The 26,047-nt window shown below is 36.3% G+C and overlaps 1 protein-coding gene across 2 annotated transcripts in view; it reads left to right on the top strand.

Moving 5' to 3' along the window:
- CNKSR2 (connector enhancer of kinase suppressor of Ras 2) overlaps positions 1-26,047 on the top strand; it is a 207,786-nt gene that overhangs the window by 132,275 nt on the left and 49,464 nt on the right. For both annotated transcript variants that reach the window (XM_058833852.1, XM_058833851.1), the window contains 4 exons: positions 16,759-16,807; positions 17,674-17,846; positions 19,953-20,026; positions 22,469-22,540. In XM_058833852.1, the coding sequence (XP_058689835.1) occupies positions 16,759-16,807; positions 17,674-17,846; positions 19,953-20,026; positions 22,469-22,540 (368 nt within the window). The remainder of the gene's footprint in view (positions 1-16,758; positions 16,808-17,673; positions 17,847-19,952; positions 20,027-22,468; positions 22,541-26,047) is intronic.

Raw genomic sequence — 26,047 nt, 5'->3', positions numbered from 1 at the left:
TGGTGGTGACATCCAAGTATTCTGGTGCATACATCTTTTGCCACATAGCAGAGTCAAAGGTTTTGTAATAAATTGGGCAGAACTTTTCTTCCAATCTTAAATAAACAGTGCAGCGAGCAGACAAGGAATGGGGGAGTACAGGTAACACACAAGGAACTCATATTTGTTTGCAGTAAAATCTTATTCAGATATAGATAACAAATCAGACAATGAAAACATATTTTATACTCAAGTTGCATCTTAAAGATCACTAAATAGTGACTGTTCTATTACAATTATTTTTTTTTTTTACAAGCAGCGGCTATCTAGTTTTTCCCAAAGATTTCAGATTATTTGTAAATGGAAGCCTCTGGGTACAAATGAGTTGAGTGCAAAGGAGCTGCTCTGATAGTAGTGAAAGAGCTGGAGGTTTTTGTTTGGTTTTGTTTGTTTGTTTTTTTCAGAAGTCAATATTTTCATCATGCTAGAATATCAGGAGGAGAGAGAATACTGTGACTCTCTGCTGTGTATACCACAAGTCAGTAGATTTTCCTAAAGTAAAGAGCAGCTTCTACCACATGGCTTTAGTTGAATTTGAATCTGTAGTGCCTCAATTGTTTGCATAAGGTCCCAGTGTTAAAGAACACTACTCCAGGCTTGTTAAGTAGCTCCAATCTGTGATTGCTCATGTTGTTTAGAGTATTCACCTATTAACCTGTATTTACCTGGCTTCTATGTCCAACCATAGTTATAAATGTACCATTGTCTTCTGGATTTAAACATCTTTTGTTACCAAATTTATCCCTCAATATAGAATTTTAGAGGTTATAATCAAATAATTCTGTAGACTCCTCTTGCTTGCAAGAGTTAGAATGGGCTTCTTATGTTTTTCTTCAAAGATTGGGTTTTCACATCCTTTCCTCATTCTCATTATTCTTTCAAATCTTCATACCTAAGCCTAAACTATCTTAAATATCCTTCTTGAAGTATATATGCCAGCACAGCACATAAATTTCCAGGAGCTGCATAGGTTACATAACCCTTCCTGTTCACTACCTCTCTATTTAAACGCTTAAAGGACTGATTACTGTTTCTAAGCATGGCCTTGGAATCAGGGTATGTTTGTTACTTGGTTTTAGTTTTATTTCTTCTGTAATGGTATTATTTCAAAACACTTATCTGCAAGACTGATATTCCCAATCTAAAACCTTTGATCTTTGCATTTTTTAAATACAATAACATTGTATATGGTTGGTCATGTTAAAACATGTGACTTCATGGGTATGCTTGCTGAATAATCCATGTCTCTGAAACACCCTAACTATGAACTACGTGAGAGTAAGGGCTTTGGACCCTCACACTGGGCCCCCATGATTTCCAAGTCCATAACTAAGGAGTATTGAAGCTCCAGGAATCTGGGGTCTATTGTGGGGTCTCTTTGTTCTGATGTTAAATTTTTAATGTGTGTATTCAGTGAAATAGAAAGCATGCAGATTTAATTTCTTCTTTTCCTTCTATTTTCTTTTCCTTTTTACTGAATTCCCCGGAGTAAAAGCCATGCTGCTCACTCAGCAGTCAGGTTTTGTGTCATTCACTGGTCTTTGATTCTGTGTTACCTTTATTCAGTGATGTTTTCATTCTTTTTTGACTCCATTGATACAAGTGTTAAATAATTTTGGACTAAAATACATCCCACTTGTTAATGATGAAATCCCCTTACAATTCCAGTTCTCTTTACTTTTGAATTTTGCAGCCACTGATGTGAGCAGGTTGATTACCTTTTTACTGTGAAGTTTTTCTGCAGAAAAACAGCTTTTACAGTTATGCTGACTTCAACTCCTTTTGCTGCTTTTATGTATGGCTCTACAGAAAAGAAAAATGTTTGACTGAAAAAGTACACTGCTGAATTAAATTACCACAGCAGAAATGGTATTATTTTTTGTGCTGTAAACAAAGTGGATAGTGTTAAAAAAAATTACCATGGTAATGTAGAAGTGCCTGGTTGTTGTTTATTTGCTAAAAGCTATTCTGTAAAATGCCAGCAGATTCAAATTGTTACATTCTAGAGTGATCACAAGATTGTGGCAGTCTAGCGTTTTTCTGACTGCCAGGGTACTAAGCTTGCATAAAATCACTGGTTTCAACAGTTTTGTTTGTACTGCTGACCTGCCATTGCAATAAAATGTGTCTGGTCAAGGGTGCATTTCAGATGCAGCCTTGGAAAGTGAACAGGGTTTGCTTGTGTCCACTGAACATAGCCAATGTGATAGCTGACACCATAGCAAAACAAAAACTAATTTGTGTTGTGTCTGCGAGCTAAACATCTCATGTATCCTCTTCTGGTGTTTTTGAATCCTCATATACAAATTTTCTACATTGCTTTGGTTTGTTTTTTTCCCCATCCTAGGAACTGTTTTCAGTGTTATGTTGATTTCTAGACAAGTTGTTGTTCTTGCATTCCATTTTTCTTCCTCAGTATTGTAAAGAAACCAACACAGAGTGTTAATGTTTTTATTAAGCTGAGACAAACTGTTTGAGCTGTTGCTAATCTGATGTGCAAGCAGGTGTTTAATGTGATCTATTTCTGTAGGCAGAAAACAGCGCAGTTAAAATTGTCTTGAACTTTTGGGGCACAGGAGATGAAAGCTGTGACATATTGTTGTAGTTTCTCAAGTTCATTATGTTTTCTGTATAGGAATTTTCTTGGTGTGTTGTGCTTTGTTTTTGTTGAAGGGAAATAATGTGGTTATTTAGGAGGGAGATAGAGTCATGGGTCAGAAGAAGTTCAGCATCAGGTTAATACTAATTTGCTGCAACTGGATCAATGCAACCTTCCCTTAGCCTAGAAACAGCATTGAAATGTGAGGAAAAGGTTACAGGCTATTGTTTATAGTAGTAAGCAAGATTGCTTTTTCTTGCATAAGTCCCTACTACATACAATAGGCTGTAACCTGCACAAATAAACTTACATTATTGACCTTGTTTCTTCTCCCTTCCTGCCTCCCATTATCCCTCTGCCTTTTCCAGTGTATGCTCACTTGTTCATGTGTTCTTAGCAATACCTAGTGGCTTGCTTGTTGTAGAAAAAGTGACAGAAAAATAACGGCTTCTCACTTTGCTGTGATGACCAGACTTTTTAAAATTGTTTTATTAATTAGAGGAGTTCTCTTAGTTATTTTATTTGCATTTGAAAGTCAGGTTAGTTTAGTAGCAAAATGTCACTTAAATTTCATACATCTGAAGCAGGTCTCTCAGTAATGGGTTGAGGACATAAATCAAGGTTTTGTACCTTTGGGATTTTACTGAATTTGCACGTGTAGATATGTACACATGCACTATCTTTGGTGTTCCAGTTCTACTTTTAATAAGGGATAAATAAAATAAAACCTTTCATCTGCAAATTGAATTAAGTTGGTGCAACTTTGGCGAACTTCTTTTTTTTTCCTCTTTAGCAATGTATCACCATCCATGGAGGTCAATGACTTTTAATCACGTAATTAACAGCAATACTTGCTGCAGCAAGCACCCACGGAGAGCCAGGCATTCTCCTTTCTGCTCTGCCAGTGAGGCAGCAAGGAGCAGGGCTTTGAGCAGGGTTGCAGTTTCGGCTGCTCCTCTCTCCAGTTCTCCCAAGCTGGCCCTGCCAGTTCAGCTCCTTGGCTTTTCTCAACAGAGCTGGTGGGGCAGCATCAGCCTGGCTGCAGCAGTGATCTTGTTGAGAACACTTCAAGTGAAGATTTGTTTATGAACCTATTGCAAAAGTCAGTTTTTAGCTAGTAATATAAATGGGAAAGGAGACAGTAACTTTTAGCCAAAATAGCTTCTACTTAAATTATGTGCATTTCCAGGTGTTTCTTGCCTCCTATGAGCCCCTACAGAAAAAATACAGGAAAATGCTTTTTAAAAGTTGAATTCAAAATTTATGTATTTAAGTGTTGTCAATTCAGAGAATTTACAAAAAAAATTCATGATTTTAAAAGCTTTAAGTCCAGCTCTATTTAAGTAGTTGATTTTCCTGTACTTCTGTTCCTCTCTGCAGAATGGCTGAAAGGAAGTAAAAAGTGAAAATACTTAATACTTAAATAATTTTAATATAGTTAAATAACTATAATACTTAAACTATGTCATTTTTGATGAAAATTCTTGAATCAAATATGCATGTTATTTATAAAACCCTTTAACTGGAGTACCCAATAACTAGCATTTTAAAAAGTGCAGAACATGTGCATATTAATTTACAGAAAAACTTGTGTGCAAGCTACCCATCACTTTATCACAAAACTCTTCTTTATAAAAATGGCATCTAAAAAACATTAAATAGTGCAGAATGATTAACCAAAAAAACAGCCCTAATGCAACTACTCCACTAAAAAACTAATAGTTTCCTATAATTGTAAATATCACCGTATTTAAAGAATTTCTGTTTGCTGAATTTTCTTGTTATGGATATTTGTAAATAAATGAAAAAATTTGCAGAGAAAAAAAATTAAAAAGCAGTTGCACAGATTTTAAGTAGGTGTCTGAAATTTTGAATGTGATTGTACCATTACAGCAGATGGAGTTGGTACATTTTCTTCTTAAAAATGTCTGGAGTCCAACTATGGCAGTATTTAAATAACAAGGCTCCCTTTTTCTTTTTCTCCTCCCTGTTTTCACAATAGTCTATAGTTAGACATGTAATTGTTATAGAATAAAAATCTAGCAGCTGATATCAAAGTCCAGTTTAACCTAAGTGCATAGTGAAAAATCTTTTCCAATAGTATCTCCATAAATTTTGTTAATATTTGAATTAGTGTTACTTCTTTGCTGTGGTCTTTCATCTCCATTTAAATATATGTATTAAAATAATATTGAAACTTGCAGATAGATTACAGACTTACGTTATCAGCAAATGAAATTTTAAACTCTTTTTTGAAAATGCAAGAGTTATGTAATGTAAAAAAATTATAGTGGTGTTCCAGTTAAAAACCGCTGGCATTTTTATATTCCCAGGTAAGAAACTGCACTGGATTTCAAGTAACTGTCCAGAAATTAAATAAATATAAGGAACAGTTTTGGAAATAATTGTGGAAAATTTCAGTCTTTAATTACCACAGTAAGAAAATTATTTTAAAAATGATTTCTTTACTGCTTTGTTGCAAGCTAGCCCTTTATAGTCTAAATATAAATATGCATACTCTAGCTTCTACTGTAAAGGTAGGGAAACACAAACCTTAACCAAAAGTATGCTGTTGAAATTTCACAAGTGAAAGAAATGGTAATTTCTCATGATGTCTGGACTTTCCAAAAACAGCTGTCTCAGACTGGACTGCGAGTAGGCTGCTGGGTGCCCCAGTAGAAAAGTCCAACACTCTGAGCTGCTGTGATGGCCGAGTTTCTTCTCAAGGACTTGTATGTTCATGAAGCTCCAGCAGGGCTTGGCTGGTAAAAGCTAAGCACCTGGATACCCCTCTCTGGAGGTGACTGGAGCATTTAAGACATGTACATCTTTCTTCTCTAGGTTATGCTGGTCACAGCTTGGTTTTTGTAGCCTTAGGGGGTTGTTTGGCCTGTTCTAGCACTTCAGCTCCTTGTTCCCTTTTCCATCAGTGAGCATGAGGAATGAGGAAATAAGGCTGTGATAGTAACTAGGTCCACATGTGTGGAAATGGAAGAAACTCACTGCATTGCAGTAAAACTGAGCTGAAGAGGCTTATGAAGTTATAGAATAATCTGATTTGGAGGTGTTTTAAAAGCCTCAAAGTCTATTCAGAGGCAAAAGTGCCAGTAGAATGTTTCATATAATGCAATGCAGAGAAGCAAATGCATTTGTGCTTTCAAGGCATCATGAGCTTGTCTCTATTTTTCATCAGCCTAATCTTCTGTGGTTAAGGTATACATAGTCCTTTGCTCTGAGAGACATTTAGAAAGAGCAACTCTTAAAAAATTAAGTTAGGGAGTATAAGTAATAGGAAATTTTTACCTATTGCCTTCATGAGTCTGAAACATCATGTCCCACAGCCACATTGGCCATGGGCAGCTTTGAATGCCTATACATTGGCACATGTGGGGTTTCTTTCATTTGGATACTTGTGGTTTGTTTATCTGATTCAGACAGGAGAGCAACATGTCTCACATTCTCAAGTTGGAATAGTGGTTCCAGGACTTGGCCAGCTTCTACATGCCCAAAAGAAACCATCTAAACAATACTGTATGTATCCTTTCATTTGAATGCAGCACTTCACAAATGTAACAGACATAAAATAAGTGATAAAAATAGCATTCATGTTGCTAAAATCTCTGTAGGAACTTCATCTAGGTCATAAGGGAACTGTGTAGCATATAAAACAAACAATACAGTAAAACAGTTAACCAATAAGCAAAATGTGCCTTTCTTGTGACAATTGGGAACTGATTGGCATAGCCATAAGATTGTTGTGGTCAAAGGTAATTTTTGCTATTCCATCTGAGTTTGGTAGAACTTTGGTTCAAAATCTGCATTTCTGAGAGAAAAAGAAAGAGAGCAATACATATAAATTCCTTGCTAATGGAAGATGGCTTTATATTATTTTTAGACTAGTGCAATCAACATAGAGGAATAGAGGGGCCTCCTGGGTCTAGTCCTCTGCTATTACAGTTAATCTCTTTCACTTAATTCTATTCAGATCTATATTAAATTCCATATTCAAATATGGTATTTGAATATATATATATATATATATATATATTTGTTGTATATATCCAACAATACGAATTGCTGTTACTAATGATGGTACCAGTAAAACATGATAAATTGGGTGAATGGGTAGCCAGTTGTCATAATTCCAAGTAAAATGTTGGACAGAGGGGAGGAAAGATGCCAGAGAGAAAAAGACATCTAATTAGTTTGCTACAGAAAAACAAAACCCAGATGTCTCAGCAACCAGCATAAACTGCATAGGATAACAGGATAATTCAGTCTGGGAGCAACCTCAAGAGGTTGTGTGCTCTGGTCTTTGGCTCAAAGCAGGGCCAGCTCTGAGGTCAGACAAGGCTTCTCAGGGCTTTTCCCAGCTGGATGTTGAACACCTCCTGAGATGGAGACTGAATGAACTCTTGGCCAGCCTACAGCACTGCTTGTCTGTTCCCATGGCAGAAAAGCTGGTGATGAACAGCAAAACAGGTATTTTGGCAATAGCTGAGAGGATAGCAGCTTGCTTGGATTTAAGGCATAGTTTCTCTTGTTTCATTGCTGCTTAGCTAAAATCATCTCAGGAACATGCCTCAGTAATCTCACATCTGTTTTCCCAGTTCTAGATTCTCAGTCCTTTGAACTCAAGACTGAAGAGAGTAGATATGCATATGCAGCTTTTATATTGGAGTCCTGTTTAAGCATATATTTTGTGAAACAGTAATACTCAGTGTCCTTGGGAGGGACTGCAAAGTTCTTTTAATTATATGGAATAATATCTGCATTATTCTTGAGGTATATTATTCCTGTCACAGACTAGAGAGTATTTTCACATCTGCATTGTTTCTCTTTGAAAGACATAATTAATACTATTTATTTGCTCTTACTGGGGAAGTGGTTGCCCAAATGAAATTTGAAGGTATTGAATATGGGAAATTTTATATCTAATTCTGTATACTCTCTGGTCATTACTAAAATCCAGAGTTAATTATTGAAGCAAAGCAAAATCCTCCAGAGATGGAGTAATATTGGTTTATGGGCGATCATGAAGCACAATGGGAGTCTTTTGTGGAAAATTTTTGTTTAAATTTTCTCTATTACCTTCTTTTGCATTGTGACCGTGAGGGGGAAAAAAAATGGCCTGTCATAATTTCTTTCCATGACAAAGCTGGGGAATTCTTTAGAAATGAGAGAGTTACTGTAAAGGTCATCTAGTCCAGTTCTGCAAGTCTAGATTTATTCCTTACTGCATGAAATATAATGGTCTGAAAGTGTAATTTTATATGGTCTAGAGATGTAGATCTATACACTAATAAATCTCTCAACTCAGAACATTTCCTAATTTCCTTTCACATCCCCATTCGGTATTTTTTTCTGTTATCTATTTCGTAGAATCATTCCCGATTGTATCCTGCTTTTATTACCTGATAGATGACCATTGCCTTTGTAGGTATTGTTTGTACATCAGTAAACTACATTACCAGTAGCTGGTACAATCACAATAACACAGTTTTATCTTTTATTTATGTAGAATAAGTGATTTAGTCCCTTGGTTATTCCCCTTTGATAAAGAGGAGATTAAGAGCAGCACATTGCAGCAGAGAAGTTGATGTCAGGCATTGCACAGAGGGGACACAGCATGAGTTACCACTGCAGTATGGTGGGTTCTCACATCCAGGAGAGCTTCCATCTAGGGCCTGACTTCTCTACTGGATCTTCTTCTCTGTTCTCCTTCCTGCACAAGGGAAAGGGAGATAATACCAGGACTAGGAAAGCTTTTAACCAAGAACACTGGCTGGCATGTGTCATGAAATTTGGCATTCTAAAAAACTTGTACCGAGTGGTGGAAATGTTGTTTGAATTAATGGGGCACATATGCCTGTTTCAGAGTGCCATTTTTTCAAAGTGCTCTGACGAAGAGCTCCATTGTTTGTGAACAAGGGATTTTTTCCAAGTAGTGGTTTTGACTCCACAGGAGTCTCTGCCCCATTCCCCTGCTCCACTTACACAGTGGCGGCCCCACGAGCCTGTTGCTAACACACAATATGGGAGATTGTATGGTTCCACCTGGGAGGAAAATGGCTCTTTGCAGCACTGCAGCTTCTGAACCAAAGCTGTTTTATTAGGTGTTTCTGTTTTACTGGAGAGAAGTGCTTGTTGCATAGTGCCTGATCTCTGAGTCAGCCAATCCATCTCTGCTACTGTGCTGTGGAGGAAAAAGCAGCCTAGTATTTTTCCTGAAACAAAAAATGCTTTTTGTTCACTTCTCAAGTATATCCCTTTGCTTTCAGATTAATCCAAATAGATAACATTTCCAACACTACAGAATTCTGACTTTAAGATGGTGTGTAAAACTTCTTGTAAGCTGGTTTGTATCCATAAGGTCACCATGGCCAGCTCAGAATTAAAAATACCTAATGTTATCTTTCCCCACCTTCTGCAAAGGGCTACTTCATCTTACGCTTAGAGGAAATTTTACTGAATTCCAGGAAGTAATGAGACTTTTATCCTGGAATGAAATGTTCTTTTTCTGGCTTAATTCATAAGGTAATGGAAGTGTTTGGTATGAATTTTAATCAGAATTCCTGATGTTATGAAACTTTTTATTTCTTTTCCCCCTGAAAACTTCCCCTCTATTGAAAGCCAGGAGTCTCCTGTTTCTTTCACCAAAGCATATTATGTCCAAGTGCTAACAGAGAATAACTTGCAATAGTGTATCTTCCTTAAAGCAGAAATCTGTTTTCTCAGAGCACCTACTCCCTCTGCACTTTTTTCTGTCGCACAGTCAGACAGAGCAGTATGAAAGACATCATGCTGGGGGGGCACAGTCACAAGTGCTGCTCGCTCCTCCTGCACAAGGAGGTGTATGTGATCATCACCGTAAGCAAGCACCAAGGGGTTGTAAGGGGGCATGGGACTTTCATTCTAGGCTAATGATTTTTCTTCTACAAAGACCTTGGGCTTGGTGCTAGATGTTGATAATGCTCCAAGGGTGACTTCTGTTTTACAGCAGTTTGTTTTCCTCTGAGAAGGTCCAAGGTTGGCTCCATGTTGTGCCACAGACCACCCCTCTAATCCAATAATAGATCAAGAATAAGTTTCTTAAATCTGCTTGGATAGTCTTGTTGTTTAGATAAGCACAAGAGAAAAAACCTATCTTCCCTATGAATAAAACAGAAATTTTCTAAGCAAACCAAGATTTTTCCTGGAGGAAAATGCAGAGTTTGATATCTGCTGGAGGGGCATAGCAGCAGGGTACAAGTACCTATGAGGCTTCTCAGATGCTCTTGGGGTGACTTGTCTCAGACACACTGTGAAAGGAAAAAGGCAATGGACAAAACCAGAAAATACAGGAAATTCCATATAAACATAAGATACTTTTACTATGAAGATGGTTTAACTGGAACAGGTTGCCCATGGAGTTTGTGGATACTCCATCTTGGAGATACTAAAAACCCAACTGGACTCAGCCATGAACAACCTTCTCTGTTGGAGTCTGCTTTGAGCAACAAGGCTGGATAAAATGATCTCCAGGGCTGACTTCCTGCCTCAGTTGTTTGGTGGTTTTTCTGAGCGGTCCATTCTCTTCAGTCAGAGGTTAAACTGGGAACTGATGGGGAGTAGAAGTAAAAATAAAGGGTTAAATACTGTTCTGTAACAGGTGATAGTTTAGTTTCTATTTTCTTCATAGATGGGTGCATTTGAAGCACACACTCTGATGCATCTTGAACTTTTGCCTTTAAAGGATACATACAGTTTTTGAATGCTCCCTTTCTCTCCCAGATTTCTTACTGTCAATAAAAAGTAGTGTGGGAGGTACCAAAATTACATATTTCAAAGTCGATGTAGAGCAGAAGAATGATCTCAGAATAAATTATTCTGATGAACAGCACTTGTCTAGTTTAACTTTTTATTCTCATTTGCTTCAGGCAGCTATGACACTGCTGCAGTCCTTGTTATGCCAGTTGAAAAGACTGGGGGAATATGAGAATTCTCATTTAAAGCTAATGTCCAGGATTTTTACTGCTTTGGTATTTCAGTTAAAAGAGTCCTGTGGCTTAATGGCTGGGAAGGAAAATCTTTCCCTGGTGGTGGAAAGCAGCACCACTGTATATTATTTTTCCAAACACCCTGAAGATTTAAAAAATTATTTTATTTTGCATTCATTATGCTAACAACTTTGCACAGAGTATTTGCACTAGCTGCTGCAGCTGCTAAGTTACAGTATCCAGCTACTGTAACATTTGCCACAGAGCCCTCCCCAAATGGTAAGAAAACATTTAGAAATGGGAGTATGAGTAAGAATCCCTGAGCAGAAAAGCTGTGCTTGCTATCACATTTCAGACAATTGTAGTTCTGCTCTTAGCTAGCCTATTCTCCTTGGAGAAGCTGACATAGGAGCAGTTTTATGAAAAGAATAGACATCTTTGAGAATATCAACTCTCGTAGACTGTGTGATAAGGAGACCATCCAAAACAGCTCATACAGCCATTGCTCATCTCAGAGGCAGATAAAAAGTTGGCAGCTTCAAGATCTCAGCCTCTTTTTTTCTTACAGTAAAAAACTCTTAAGGCACATACGTACTGTTTCTTTCTCCTTGTGGTCATTAACAAAATGCAAGAATGAAAATTTGCTGCTGATTGGCAGGAGGCTTCAAACTTTCAAACAGAGGTCTTCCCTCATCATGTCTTTGTAACACAGTCCTTGAAAATTTTATTTTCCACAAATATCCATGAAAATAATTAGTACTGTCTGCTATAAGCTCCTAATGGAGACTAAACAAGATGGTAAACAAAAATAGATTTTGGCAAAGTCCTGTGTTGCAAGTACCCTTAAGCATGAGATGTTAATACGGATGTAGAGTGTGACGTTGTATCTGAATAGGTTTACATTTTCCCCCTTTTCACTCTTCTTTTAGGTCTAAAATTTTGCATCTCAATGCACCAAATGCAGATAAATGTGTATGTGGTTTATCAGAGCTGTGAAAACAGAGCATTGCCAGTGTTCTCAAAGCATTGAGAGCTGCGTCTCAAAGTGAGAGATCAGTGATATAATTGGCAGAACCAGCTTTCGTTTTTTTCCCAGATACTGACTTTTCCATCTGTAGCAGAAAGTTCCAGTAATCAGATGTGTTACAAGCTACCCTGCTGAAACTAGAGAAAGCTATCTTACAGTGACAGAGGGGAAGTGCCTGCTTGAAAACAGTTCCTTAGTGTCTAAACTTGCAGCTTGAGAAAAATTGGATTTGACCTGAGCTCTAAATAAAGCTATAAAGAAATATGCCATTTTCCCTTCCAATCAGGCTGAGCTCAAATTTGGGTAGAAGGATTGGGTATTATTTTTTCCATAACCTGGTTCTCTCTTCCAGCTTTTTTAAAATGAGTGAGTGAAAAATCGCTGAAGAACAGTGGAGAAACAAAAAACCCTTGAGTGAGAATTTTAGGAGCTGTCCAGTTTAGTACTAATTGCTATGGCCAATCTGTTCCTTCAGAGAATCTTCAGTGTGATCTTTTTTTGGTAAACCTACAAATTCTGTAACTATGAAGAAGTTTATATAACTATCAAAATAAATTTATTTCTTGGACATGGATGTAACATTCTGTTGGTCACAGATCTAATTTATATTAGATCTTAGAGAAGGTCTAAGGAGCATCTTGACCTCAAATCTTTAGACATATTCCTCAGACTCTTGAAGTTTTTCAAAATAACTAATCTTTTCAAATTTATAATTTCAATAACCAGTCTATTTGTTTTCTACTTTTATTTGAGCTATCAACTGGAATAGAAGTTTTCTAACATTCATCATAACAGTTTTGTCAAACATTCTCCTCTTCTGATAGTGCTTTCACTCCAATTTAATATTACTATTGAAAGATCAATTTTTAAAGTTTCCTATTTGGCATGAAAAAAGTAAAATCATTGAAACTTAAATAATTTCACATTTCATTTAAACACATTTTTCCAAATAGAGAGGTATGAAATTACTACTAAATAAGTTAATAATAAATACATTTTCAGGCTTCTGAACATTAATGACTAACTTTCAGTCTTGTTTCCCTTCTGAGCAAATATAGAGCTGTCAGTCACAGAACTAACCAATAATAAATACTTTCTCCCAGGAGAGAGGCCTGGATAACTCTGAGAATGAGAGAAAAACATGATAGTCTCATTTCTTTAAAATGTTGTAATGTTTAAAATGTTATACGTACAAAGATGCTGACGTGTGATTGTGTGCATGCAGACAGCATTGATTGTTCCACCTATTTGGGATTATTTTCTTGCTAAAAAGCAAGTACAGGCCAGTGGAGGTCTCTTTGGTTGGTATGAGCCTCTACCTGCACATTTCTTCCCGTGTAGCTGCATTGCTGTGCTATAATCCTAAAAGGCTTGCCCTTGGGCAGGTTGCTCGTTGCAGGTGGGCAGTCTGCTGGCCTTTTGGAACTCTGTCAATCATTTGGAAGGCTGTTAAAATAAATATAACCCACACAGCAAATCTGGTAATGAACATTTGCAGGAAGATAGGAACTGTTATGGCTCTTCCCTGCACAATGAAATCTCCATTGGCTCATGGAATTTGCAGCTAAGACCTCAGAAATGTAGGGCTAGAGGAATGCTAGAACCTTTGTAAGAAAAAACAAGCAGACAAATAAAAACCAAACAAAAAAACCCCACCCAAAAAAACCCTGCACCAAACCAGAAGCATAGAAAAAACCCTTTAATAGATGGTGTTTCATTCCTCTTAAAATACATGTCCTTTAAGGCTGCTAACAGGAAAGGCAGACTTATATATACATTAAATGTTTCTTTGATATTCTCCTTAGAGATGCATTTGTCAAAGGGCTTAGTCTAGGTGTATTATTAAATAGAACAAGCTCAGAGATCACATATTATAGGAGAAAATCATTGTGTGTAAAAAAACTCACTGAGTCTCAGTGTATTCAAAGGGGTTTTGATATATTTTCAAACATCAAGTGACACCTTGCTTTTAGGTAATGGAAAGTTTTTCTAGTTGTATTTTGGATGACTGGAAAGCATATAATTCAGAATATGATTAAACAGTTTCAGATTTTCTTCAGGAGTGCCAATTTTCACTTGTCTTAAGGTACTCATTTATTGAATCTTTTCAGTGTCCGTCTTCTTTCTATTTTACTCGTTGAGTTACTAACAACTTTCTTTAATGTGGAATGCTGCTTTCTATTTCATTTCATGCTTTCTCTCAGAATTAGTAGAAGAGATGGATTCTTGGAAAGTGGGACAAGATGTTTATGAAAACAGTTACTCAAAGCTCAAGGTGTATCAGAATCAAAATGTAGTGAACATACATTGAATTTGGCTTTGTGGGCAGGTGATTAAACAGTATCTTACAGTGAGTTTGCATTAATACAACTAAATTTCTTGCTTTGGTGTAAATCCATGTTTTTAGGGTTCATGGAATTTAGAAGTAGTAGTTATATTATTTCCATATTTGCCACATCACAGAATTAGGCTGTAAAAAGGGAAACATTGTGGTAGCCAGCATTAGGACAAGTTGCTTAAAGAAGCTGTGGAATCAGCCTCCTTAGAGATAGTTTATGTGGGCTAGAGATGACCCAGAAGAACAGGATTGAGTGTTGGCTTCAAAGCAAGCCTTGCTCTGATCAGCAGGAAAGACATGACCTCCTGACACCACTGAGAAAACGGCACTAAGCATTATCTTAAAACTGGTAAGAGGCTGTAGATTGCGTTCAGTGAGTTCCTAAAACAGCAACAAAAGAAGCATTTTTAGATTTAATCCTCAATTTTTTTGTTTTTGTTGTTATTGTTGTTTTCTAATTACAGATTTTATATTACATATACATTTTCTGAGTTAAAAAAAAAGATGGTGCTTTGCAAAAAATGCAAAAAAATGCAAAAAAAAGATGGTTTTTTGCAAAGGGTGAACAAACTTGAAGCCTAAGCTTTATGTAAAATATTCTAAGTGTTAGTTAAAATCACTGCATTTGAAATAGTTCCCAGGAACATCACTCAGTTGTAGAATTTGCCCTTAATTATGATTTAATTCAATGAGCTAATTTAGAATAATAACTGAATTTAATAAAACCTATTTTGCAATATAACATGATGTATGGAAAAATGGTTAGACATGTAAATTAATGCTTTCTTCCTGTTAAAAACTGATACCCCTTCATTACCCTTTCTTCCCAAAAACTGACTCAGAAGTTAAGAGGTGTGAACTGAGGTTTGCAGGTTCAATTTACAGACAAAACATCTAAAGAGAAGGCTTTTCATATTGTTCTCACCTGCTCTCAGGATCTCTTGTGAGAAAATGGAGTAGAGGTTTTCCTTTTCTGTTTTGACACTGTGAAAATAATAGTGCAGAAAAGGCAAACAGCAGAATGAAATTGTCTGAGTTGTGAACTGAGAAATGCTAAGGGTTTGGATTTGTGTGTGTGTTTTTTCATCCACTTTGAATTAAGTAAGATTTTCAGTGGGAGTTATTTACACACTTGTGCTCAGCCACTCTGTTATTCCTGGGGCATTAGTCCTTTGCAGGTTGAAATTCTTTGTGTGATGTAAGTGGGATGGTGTTCCTGTCTTGGTTTGTTGAGAGCTGGTGCCGATTCAGTAGGTACCAGTAGCAGAAGAAAAAGGACAAGAGTCAGGGAATGAAAACAAGTGGGATCTTTTCTTACTTCCCAGTGGAGGCCTTCTTTGACCCACCAAGGTAGAAATATACTGGAGTAGTTTTTGTCAGATATGGTCTCCAAGGGATCAGCACATCTAGCAAAGTCAGTTAAATTTTTTGATTACACTTAATTATTGTCTTGCTGGTAATTTTCCCCATAGGCATGTTAATTTTTGCTGCATGAAAACCTCTCAGCTGTGAGGCAAGAGATCCCTTTGCAGCTGAGTCTGCTGCATGTGAGCTCATGGGTTTGGGAAGCAGGGAGGAGAAAACTAGAACAGAGTCATTATGATTGGAAAAGAACTCCAAGATCATCGAGTCCAACATTTGACCAAACAATATCATGTCAATTTTGGCATAGCACTAAGTGCCATGTGCAAAACCAAAGCTGCTCGTTGAACTGAACCTAGTCATGTAAACTGGGCGGAGGGTTTGTCTTATCTACTAGCAACAGGATTTGGGATTGCAGAGCTGTCAGTGCTTTTGCTTAGATTTATTTTTACCAAGTGGCACTAAAGTATTGATTCCTGAAAAGCTGAAATAGGAAGTTTTAACACACAGACACTTTTATGTAGCCTTTTCTTAGTTTTAACACTGATACATTTGTCTGCCTTTCCAGAAAACTAAAATTCAAACCAAGGGAAATCACATCTTTAAACTTTGGCTGATTAATTAATTTTGGTTTTTTGTAGTTCACAGGGGATTGTTCTTATCTGAGTCAAAGTTTTTAAACAGAAATGGTTATAAAATTTGTTAACATTTTATTGATATTACTAATTAGCTAAGATATTAAATAAAGGAGCCATTTCCATCCTGTCTAATTGTCAAGGGAGTGGGTTAATTTTTGGGAGTGGATCAGCTGGAGGGAAATACTTCCACTTAAAACCTGGTAAAAACATATAGTTCTAGTTCAGACTTTTTATTTGGAAGACTTTTTCCCAGTTGTGATTTAGCAGAATGTACTCATGTCTTTCAGAATACTAGGTCTGGTCTGAGAAAATTGTCTGATGGTCTAATGATCATTGCATGACTACTTCCACACTTGCATTAGGCTGTTAGTGTGTTATTTTGCATATAATATAAATATTTTGCATATTTACATATAGATATCAGGGGAAATTTATTTACATGTATACATTAGAAATACATGGGCTGTGTAGCTTCATTAACATAGTAAACAAAGAGAGACATTCATTCTTTATAAGAGAACAAGAGGAGAGTGACCATTTTGGACAGAACCTACAGCTGGTTTGGCAGCCTAAGTGGTGATCTGTTTTGGGATGTTTCACAGTGTGCTTTTTTGCTTTACAACCTTATGAACAGGTGAACTAAAATTACCTTTTTTCTTAAGCCTAGAAGTCTCTTGGCTGGTGTAGCCTGATATGACTTCATGTAACATTGCTTTTATTATGTGGTTGAATATAAACATTGTATTTTCACTTTTTCCATTTTGATTTTCTTGTAGACATTTCAGCAGTCTTCTCTACAACAGAAAAGTAAAAAGAAGAACAAAGGTAAAAAATAATTTTGTTTTCATATATGGGTAGGAAGGGAAATGCCAAGATTAATTTTATGGTATTGCAATATGTGAGGAACTGTAACTTGTTAGCTCTGATAAAATGTTCAGTTCAGTTGATCATGTTGAGAATGTATTAGTCCATTACTGATGTCTCATAGTTTCCTAATGCTCCTCTACCTTCATGTATCTGCTTTTATCTTTTTTTTGAATACTTAGACTCTAGCCTCTTTGGGGCCAGGGTTGGTTTTTCCAGCTGTGTTCAGGTAATGCCTCACTGCAGCACTTGCTCATTACCTACGCTCTCAGGTAATTTATATCATAGTAAATTTTCCTCCTTTGATTTTGAAGTACAAAGGCCTTAGGAGCCATTTAGTTTCAAAAAGAGCTGCAAAGAGAGGTTTGTGAGCACCTGTGAAGTACTTGAATAATTGTATTTGGTAACCAAGTGGGAAGTACATGAATTTATATGTTGTGTGCTTTATTTTAATGTGAAATATTAATCTGTTGAAAATTGCAAATAAGCATTTTTCTTATTTTTAAATATCTTGCCTTTCTTTTCTCTATAGTGTCTTCTGTCTTCTCTTTCTGTGTTGCTTTTTTTTTTTTTTTTTTTTTCCCTATCCATAGAATATGAGCTCTGAGATGCTGAACGTGGTTTGGTTTGGTTTGGCTTTTAACTTATGGTGGTGTGCATAAGCTTTTTGGTCAAAGTAGAATGCTTGTAATAATTTTTCATGGCAATTAGACATTGAAATTTTTAATTCATTTTCTCAAACAGAAATATAGTGCTTACTGACTAGGTGTCTTATTGATTTAGTGAACAAATCAAATGCTTTCACATCACCTTGTTGTCATTTTCAGCTCCAATTGCTGGTAAAAGCAAAAGACGGATCTCATGTAAAGATCTTGGTCGAGGGGACTGTGAAGGCTGGCTTTGGAAAAAGAAAGATGCCAAGAGTTATTTCTCCCAAAAATGGAAAAAGTACTGGTTTGTCCTGAAGGACACATCTCTATATTGGTATATCAATGAAGAGGTAAACATCTGTACTCAAGGTCTCAACGAATGCTGTGCATAGTGCTATAGTCATGATTTAGTGGGAGAACAATGCTTTCAGTGCTTATATATGTTAATAACTTTATTCACTCAAATAATCATACTGAAGTTAATATAACTGCCTGCCAAAATTGCCATGAAGGTTTTGAGATATTTCTTCCTTCCAATTCACCTTTTACTACATGGAGAAATAACACAGTTTTCTGCGTCCTCATGACACCAGTTTAGAATAAATTTATCCTCAAACCCTTGAAAGCGAAAAGGTAATTACTTAATCCCGTCATTCAGGCTTAGTCATGGGAGTGTAAACTTTAATGTTGTGCTGCCTGGTGTTCTTGTTTATCTCTGCTAGGCAATTAAGGAAGATAGTTCTGTTTTCTCAGTTCTGTTCTCCTGTTGTTTTTTCTTTGTAGCTTTTGGTATGATTTCAGTGCTCATATATGCTGAACTTAAAAGCACAGGAGCATCCCAGCTGAATTGTGAACAGCTTTGATTATGCAACATTTTCTGCATTGGTACACACTTATTATATCAGCTTTAGCTACAAAGCTTTTTGCCAGTGTTACAATACCTTGATTTTTAATCCTATTAGACTCATTAGTAAATATGCTGAGATAAAGCCATTGTTAACATCTGCATGCACTCTGTCCTGAACTTGTTCTTTTAATCACAGCAAGCATTTGTACATAACCTTTTCGAAGTAATCCCCAATTTCTCCCTGAATAAACAGAAAGCAAGTTGTTCCATGGCCAGAGTTCTCAAAGCCTTTCCTTAGACTCATTCCATTTGTGCCTTGATCCCAGCTTCAGATCAGTAACCCTATCTCCCTCCTCTCCATTCTCCCTCCCTGAGCTACTGCTAGGTTTTCATTAGGGCAGTGGTTGGTGCGTACAAGTGCAGTGAGCGGTCGGCAGCCGGGTCCAAGGAGCAGCGGGAACCTCGCGGTTGTGCCGTACTTCCCGTGTGGAGGGCAGTGCTCTCAGCACCTCTGCCTCCCGCCCTACCCCAAGTTTCCCTCAGATTTTCTGAGTTGTGGTTATTTTTGAGATCTCAGCTCCTCAGCACAGTCTGTCATCACCAGTAGACTCAAAGGCTGGTAGGGGGTGCCTCAGTGGCAGGTGGGCAGACAAGCCAACACTTCTCTTGCCAAAACTCTATTTCTCTAGGCAACCATTCAAAAAAGAAATAGCAAGATTATTCTAAACAGTGTCTCTTTGATTTTAAAATACCTGTTAATGCAGAGCCTGTTACAACCCTGTACCTTCACATAATGACTCCAGCTTCAGTTTTATATGCTGATTTGTGCCTTTTACTTATTTTTAAGAAGGCGTATAATCATATAGACTGCATATTTGGTGTAAATAACCATATAAACTATTAGGAAAATATCTATGTTCGTGGAATTCTTTCACATACATGTGTGTGTTTTCCAGCTTCATTTCAATGATCCTCTATTAATTTTGCATGCAAAGTTATGAGCAGTTAAATAACAGAGTCTGTGTTATTGATGTAATAGTAGTTTAAAATAAATAACGCTTTCAAACTGTGAAAAGTTGAGGGAGATTGCATAGCTGATAAAATAAACTGTGTAAGTCTTCAGAAGAGAGGGGAGGAAGGTCAGATATATTCTGGGTGTTGTAGAGAGATGAAAGCAGCTGAAGAGATACCATGCCTCTTAGCTGTTATACATAAAAATGATAACACCCATTGAAATGCTTTTTTTCTCTGTTACTTCACTAGGCTGCATTTCTCCTTACTAATTAGTCCATTTTCCCCAAAAATTAACTAATTACAATAACTAATTGACTGAATACATTTGGTCATTTTGTATATATTCAAATGTTGGTTCAGCTGTGAAATTGTTTCAGAAAACTGGATATTTAAAATTGTATTTTTCACCAAGGGATCTGTCTTGCTACTTCGGCAAAATTCCCAATGACTTCTGTGGGAGGTTTGCCAGAGCAGAGCAGACATTAGTATTCCTTTTGTAAGAAGCAGGCAAGTGAAAACATTTGTAAGTTTTCAGCGTGGTGGGTTTTTTTTCCTGACACTTTAGCCACAGTAATATCTGGAACTGTCTTTGCAGGATGAAAAAGCAGAAGGATTCATCAGTCTACCTGAATTTAAAATTGACAGAGCCAGTGAATGCCGCAAGAAATAGTAAGCACGCTCAAAAATAATGCAATGATACAATAAATAAAGTGCAAACAAAGGACAAGGTTTTCCCTTAAAGCAGGGAGATAATGGACTTAGTTACAATTGTCATGAGGTTGTATCACAGAATAAGCTCATACAAAAAAAGCAAATTAATTTTTTGTGTTGTGTGTGCCATCTTGCCCAAAGAAGACTATTTTTTCACCGCATCATGAACCACAGTGCTTGACTAGACCAGAATGAATTATGAGCAAGAAGACTGCTTGGCTGCTTCTGTCCCTTTATTTTCCCAGCTCTCCTTTCTTTTTTTTTCTCCTTTTTGTTTGGGGTTGCTATTTTTTTTATTTGTTTATTGGGGGTTGGAGAGTGTTTGTGTGCTTTATTCTCAGTAAAGAGCATTAAGCATAATACAGAGACCATCCAAATAAGCAAGTCCCCAAGTTTGTGGTCAGGCATCAATATTTAATGTAACTTCAAATTAGTTAGCATCATCTCAAAGTTTGCTGAGACATTATTTCAGTCCTGAGGCAGAGTAAAAAAAAAAAAGAGGATGACAATGATTTGTTGTATTTTTGTTATATGACCTAAAGGTCTCAAAGAACATTTCTTCTTACCTGTTTATGCTGCTATCCAGATTTGTGCCATTGTACAAATCCATTTATTATTTAGATAAATTCAAGCATTTGTAGCAATGTGACAGGTGCATGCTTCCACAGAGATATTTTTGGAGTCATTATTGTTCAAAATTTTTTGCCTTGCCTTCTAATGATTTGAGATATTTAAACAAGACTGGAATTGCTGAAATTCATGCATAACATCATTTTCAAATGTAAAATAGTATGATTTGTAGTACCTACAGTTCTGCAGAAAGAACCAACCTTGTATCAGTTGATCTGTATCTCTCTTTAGGATGATCTCTAGACTTCGAGGTGGTCTCAAAGGGCAGAAGATAAAAACTGCATTTAAAAAAAAAGTAAAAAGATACATTAGCTTGAGCCTGCTGTCCTGTGTCCTTGGTCCACATGGCCAAAATGCTTCATTGTTTCTCTTTTGTTGGGGCAGCAGCATAGAGTCAACTCATTTTTCAGAATTGCACCCTGCTTAAATTATTTTGGTTTGTTTTTACTTGATTTAGTGTCTGCTGAATAGCAGCACATAAAATGTGGTTATTCTTTGGGTGGCAGATAAAGGGGAAAAAAACTTTAAGAATCCAGATGACAGATGCTGTAACGGCTTTAAGAAGTCCAGTTTTAGGTCTCAGTAACTTGATGATGTCTTTCTAAATTGAGCAGATGTTGCTGTACATCTGCTTTGACTTGCATAACACTGTTACGCTGTCATGTGCTAGAGGAATCCATTCAGTCTCAATGTTATGTTATTTCTCTTGCAGTAACTTTCCTATTACCAATTTCATCTGCCTGATTTCTAAAACATAGACGTGTGTACATCTGTGTGCACACAGACATGTATATTGAAAATTGCAAGCATGATAAGCATGAAGAAGGTCATTACCATTTTTCTGAGACACAATTGATTAGAGAGTGAGAATTACTTTATTACATTATATACATGTGTGTGTGTGTATGTGTAAAATCCATTATGTCTCAGAAAATGGTGGTGATGTTCATCATGTATCATGTTTGTAGTTTTCCTTATTTTCTTTGGGACTGTTACATTTCTTAGACCTTCAGATTGTTCTTCAAATTATTGTTCTCTACTGTAAATTATTCATTATTTCAAGTGCATTTGCTGGGTCTTTGGGTACTTCACCATAAATCTTTATCTAACATGGTTAAAAGAGTCTTTCTAGTAATTTATTTCATATTATGTATGAAATGCAGTAATTCACTCTGCCCGGTCATGTTGATTATTTTGGTGGAAAGGAAAGATGAGATGTAATTGCCCATTGCTTAGGATGACCTCAGGAACACGCTGTTGATTTATGACAGCTTCTCAGAAGTCAATCAGCACATCACATTTTCCTGCTTGAAATGCAGTCATTAGAGCTAAAAGTAATGTCAAAGTCATTGGGACATGAGAAATCAAAGGATTGAGAATTTTATTGTTGCAATGAATTAATTGTTTAGTCGGTTTTCTGTTCAGAAAAAATTGACAGCTATATGTATATCAGCAGAATTACCCAATACATGAAATTATATCCTTAACTGATGAACTTTATCCACATACAGTACACTGCAGGTGATGGTTGAACAATTATTTACGCACATGTGAATCAATGATTATTTAGAAGGGTAGTTGAAGAGCACTTTACTTGGTGAAACCTGGCACAATCCTAAAAGTTGTATGTTCATATACTGTTTGGGGGCATGCAGCAACGCAGAAATATGAACTCATCTCATTCCTTGGTGACCATGCATTCTTACATTTCAGAAAAAAAAAAAAAGACTTGTGCCATTACATTTTTTTAATTATGTTTTTCCTCTACAGTGCATTCAAAGCCTGCCATCCTAAGATCAAAAGTTTTTATTTTGCTGCTGAACATCTAGATGATATGAACAGGTAAGGAAATCTAGCAAAGTTCAAGGACCCATTCCTTAAATGTGACACTTCTTGAAGCTACTAATAACACAGGTATCATAAATTACTTGTTAGTCTAAAAAGATAATTTTAATTGCTGAGAAAATAGGTGCAGAGTAACATTGTTTCTGACTGGCTTAATATGTTAATTATTCAATTCATGCAAAAATTGCCCCTTTTTTGATACAAAGGTTTGAATTCTTTAGAAACATGATTCCATTTTTTAAAAAAATAAATAAATACAGTCTGTTAAACACCCAACACAATTTCAGAATTCCATGTTTCTGGAATTGGCTGTGTCACACCTGCAAAGGTGAGGTGTCTCCAACTCTGCTTCCTTACATACTCCCAAACATGTGATGCTTCCTCAGGGAGTCCTTCAGTTTCTTGCCCTGGAGGGAATAAGAAGTTGGAGAAAGATTTAAAGCAGTCACTATTTTTTTATGCCAGTCTTGCAAAAGGAGTGGGGGTTACAAGTAATGAATTTTGCAGATTCTCTCTACTCCCATGAATTTTGAAGTGAAATTTTGGTTGTATTGGATTTGATAGGGAAAATTTTGGCTCTTCAAAAAAGAACAAGGACTTAAGCCCTAGTTCCTTGAGTACTGAATTTTACTGTATCTATTCTTAGCCACTTGTGCAATTTTTCAGAAAAAATTATTGAGACTTCAGCACAAAATAAACACAATTCCTCTTAATTCATTTGAATGGTAAATTGGAACATGAATCCCATGTTTATTCAAATATTAGGGGGTTTATTTCATTTATTTCACAATATAAACTGAAATTAATTCAGTTCAAAATAATATGCCATTTTCATCAAATGACAGAGGACACAAACAAAAATCTATTATTGCAACCTGAGAATTGTTCTGTCTTAGATAATGTCTGTTGATATCCTCTCTCATCAGAGGAGTTTTCAAAACAGAGGAAAAAGGAGCTAAAACTGAATCAATAAAACTTAGCAAGTCCTATAATCATGGTTTAATCTCTCCTTTGTGTACTAGATTCAACTTCCTGGCAGAGCACCTTCAAGATACTGCCAGTTCATTACTGATAATATTTGGGTGGAAAGGCATGCCAGCTTTCCTTTAGAAATAGCTCTCTGTTAACATTTTTTCAGAAGTTTGTGCATGACTGAGGCTCACCTCAAAAGTCTCTTCTCAGTTAGAAAACGTAAAACCTTTTTATTTGTTGGAGAAATTTTAGGCTTCCCTTTCTTTGATAATTCTGTTAAACCAGTCACTAAAAATGCAGTTTGCTACACAGCAAATAGAGTAATGGCATGGTGTGCAATATATCCTGAACAATGCAGTAGCTAAATCATTTCTGTCAGCAGGTCCTCACTCAGTATGACACAGCACCTTCTTTTTAAGGATAGAAATTTATATATTTTTCAGTAATCAGAAAGCAGCAGCAAATATGCAGCAATATTTTAAAAATATCTTGTGTAGTGTAAAACTCAGGAATTAAAAGATTTTTTTCTTCCCACCACAAATAGTCTTTTTATCATATTTTGAAATTAGTGCTTATTACTTCTTTTGGAATGAGCTTGACAAAGTTTTGATCTGAGTTATACACATCTAAATTCAAACTCTGTCCAGGTCTACAGAATTACTTAAAATTCTTACATTTGAGTTGCCATCAGTCTCACCAGAGAATTTTATTTTTTCTCTTTGTTTAATATTTTATAAAAATTAGTTCACTTTCACAAATACTCAATTAACTCAATAGATTGGAAAAAAGTGAAAAACTGAAAAATAGTCTTTCAAATGCAGGGATAATAAAATACTTCCTGTCTAAAAGTATTGTGAAGCCTAGATGAAGTAAAACACAGAATGAAGTTATGAAGTTAAATTAGTACTCTTTGGATCATTTTATGTTCTTTTTTTTGTCAAGTTTCTGACATAGATTCTAGTTATGTATCAGGCAGCCATTTCAGTTTTGTTTATACTTTAAGCAGAAGAAACAAGAGTAAAAAACTGCTAATACATAGAATGACTGAGAGTTCAAAATGGCTCAATTCCTTCATCCCTTGTATAAAATGATTCAGTTTTTTATATAAAAACATGTTTGCCAGCTATGAAGTTTTTGTTTGTGTGTATCTACTCAGATAAAATGGGTATTTTAATCTCAGGTAGCTCTGTCACTGTTCAAATTTTCTTACTACTTTTATGACTGTGCCACACCATTGCACTGGTAAGGAGTCTGGAGAGCTGTAATCACTGAACTTTGTTGCTGTGGTGTCTGAAGTCCCTTTAGCTTATGTGGTCACGCCAGCAAAATGTTCTTTTTACCTATTAGCATGCTTTTTCTGTGTGAGAAGAAGGACAGACTATCCTTTATAGATGCAAAGTACTATTTTCTAGAGTAAGTGTATGGTCATGGAAACGTGTTGCTTGGAAATTCACTGTTATTCTCTTCACTCTGGTTATACTGCATTCAGGTACTCACACACACTCTTAAGGTATCTGTATTCCCACACAGCAAGTTCATCTTATAGCCTTGAGTTTTATGATTAAGGAGCATTTGACACCCTGCTTTGACTAAAAGTATTGCATCTACCTGAATGTGAGATAAGATAGAGAAACGTTTCCTACTAGTTTGTGAGAGTGAGAGTAGGTCTGCAGAAAGTCAGGGGGTTTTAATCCTGTTCTGCGTGTCATAAAACTGTTTTAATTAAATATTGACAGGACATGAGTGTGCTGTTCTTAAAAAGAAAAGAAAAAAGAAACTTGAATGACTACTGCAGTTACCAGTGACACTGTATTTATTGTCATACCTAGAAAACAAATCTTGTAATTCTCACAAGAACATGGAAGCTGCATTTGCTGTAAAGAAGCAATATTTTCTTGGCCTCTTGCCCTCCAAAGGTTACAGTGCCTACCAGGACACACACACTGAAGCAAAGAAAGATACAAATCTTTACATGTCGTAGGGCTTTGTATCTGTGTATTAATATGCATATTAAGAAACATTTGTGTAACTGTATGATTGGAGCTTTTGTCCCCAGAGCATTTTAATCCAGGCATGTATTAATCCTCTTCCATTCTGCAGGAGATCTGTACGTTTCCCTTTTGATACAGGTTCAGTGTGTTGGATTTCTCATACAATTCTAACTTCAATGAACTGGAACTCCGGCCATGCTTTATTAAAATAATAGTAATTCTCTAGCCATATCTGAAGAAACTTTAGTAGTCACATACCAGAAAAAATGCAGAAGTAAATACCATTCATTTAGCTTCCAGACTGGCATACTACTCAAAAGCTGTGGTTGTTCACTCTTTACAGCCACATCAGTACCTTCTGGTTCACCCCACAGGTGCTGCAGGTCATAGTCCAAACCTCAACACAAATCATGACCTGCAGAAATTCATTAAAGGTGAAGTCAGTCTCCTGTCTCTCTCAAGGGTGAGAGAATGGTACACATTTCCTGGGCTCTCATTAGATTGTACTTTTCAGGAAATAATGCTTTTCTGGAAACAGTCA

The sequence above is a fragment of the Poecile atricapillus genome, chromosome 1 (assembly GCF_030490865.1).
Source record: "Poecile atricapillus isolate bPoeAtr1 chromosome 1, bPoeAtr1.hap1, whole genome shotgun sequence".
NCBI lineage: Eukaryota > Metazoa > Chordata > Aves > Passeriformes > Paridae > Poecile > Poecile atricapillus.
This window is presented reverse-complemented; position numbering and strand designations above follow the sequence as displayed.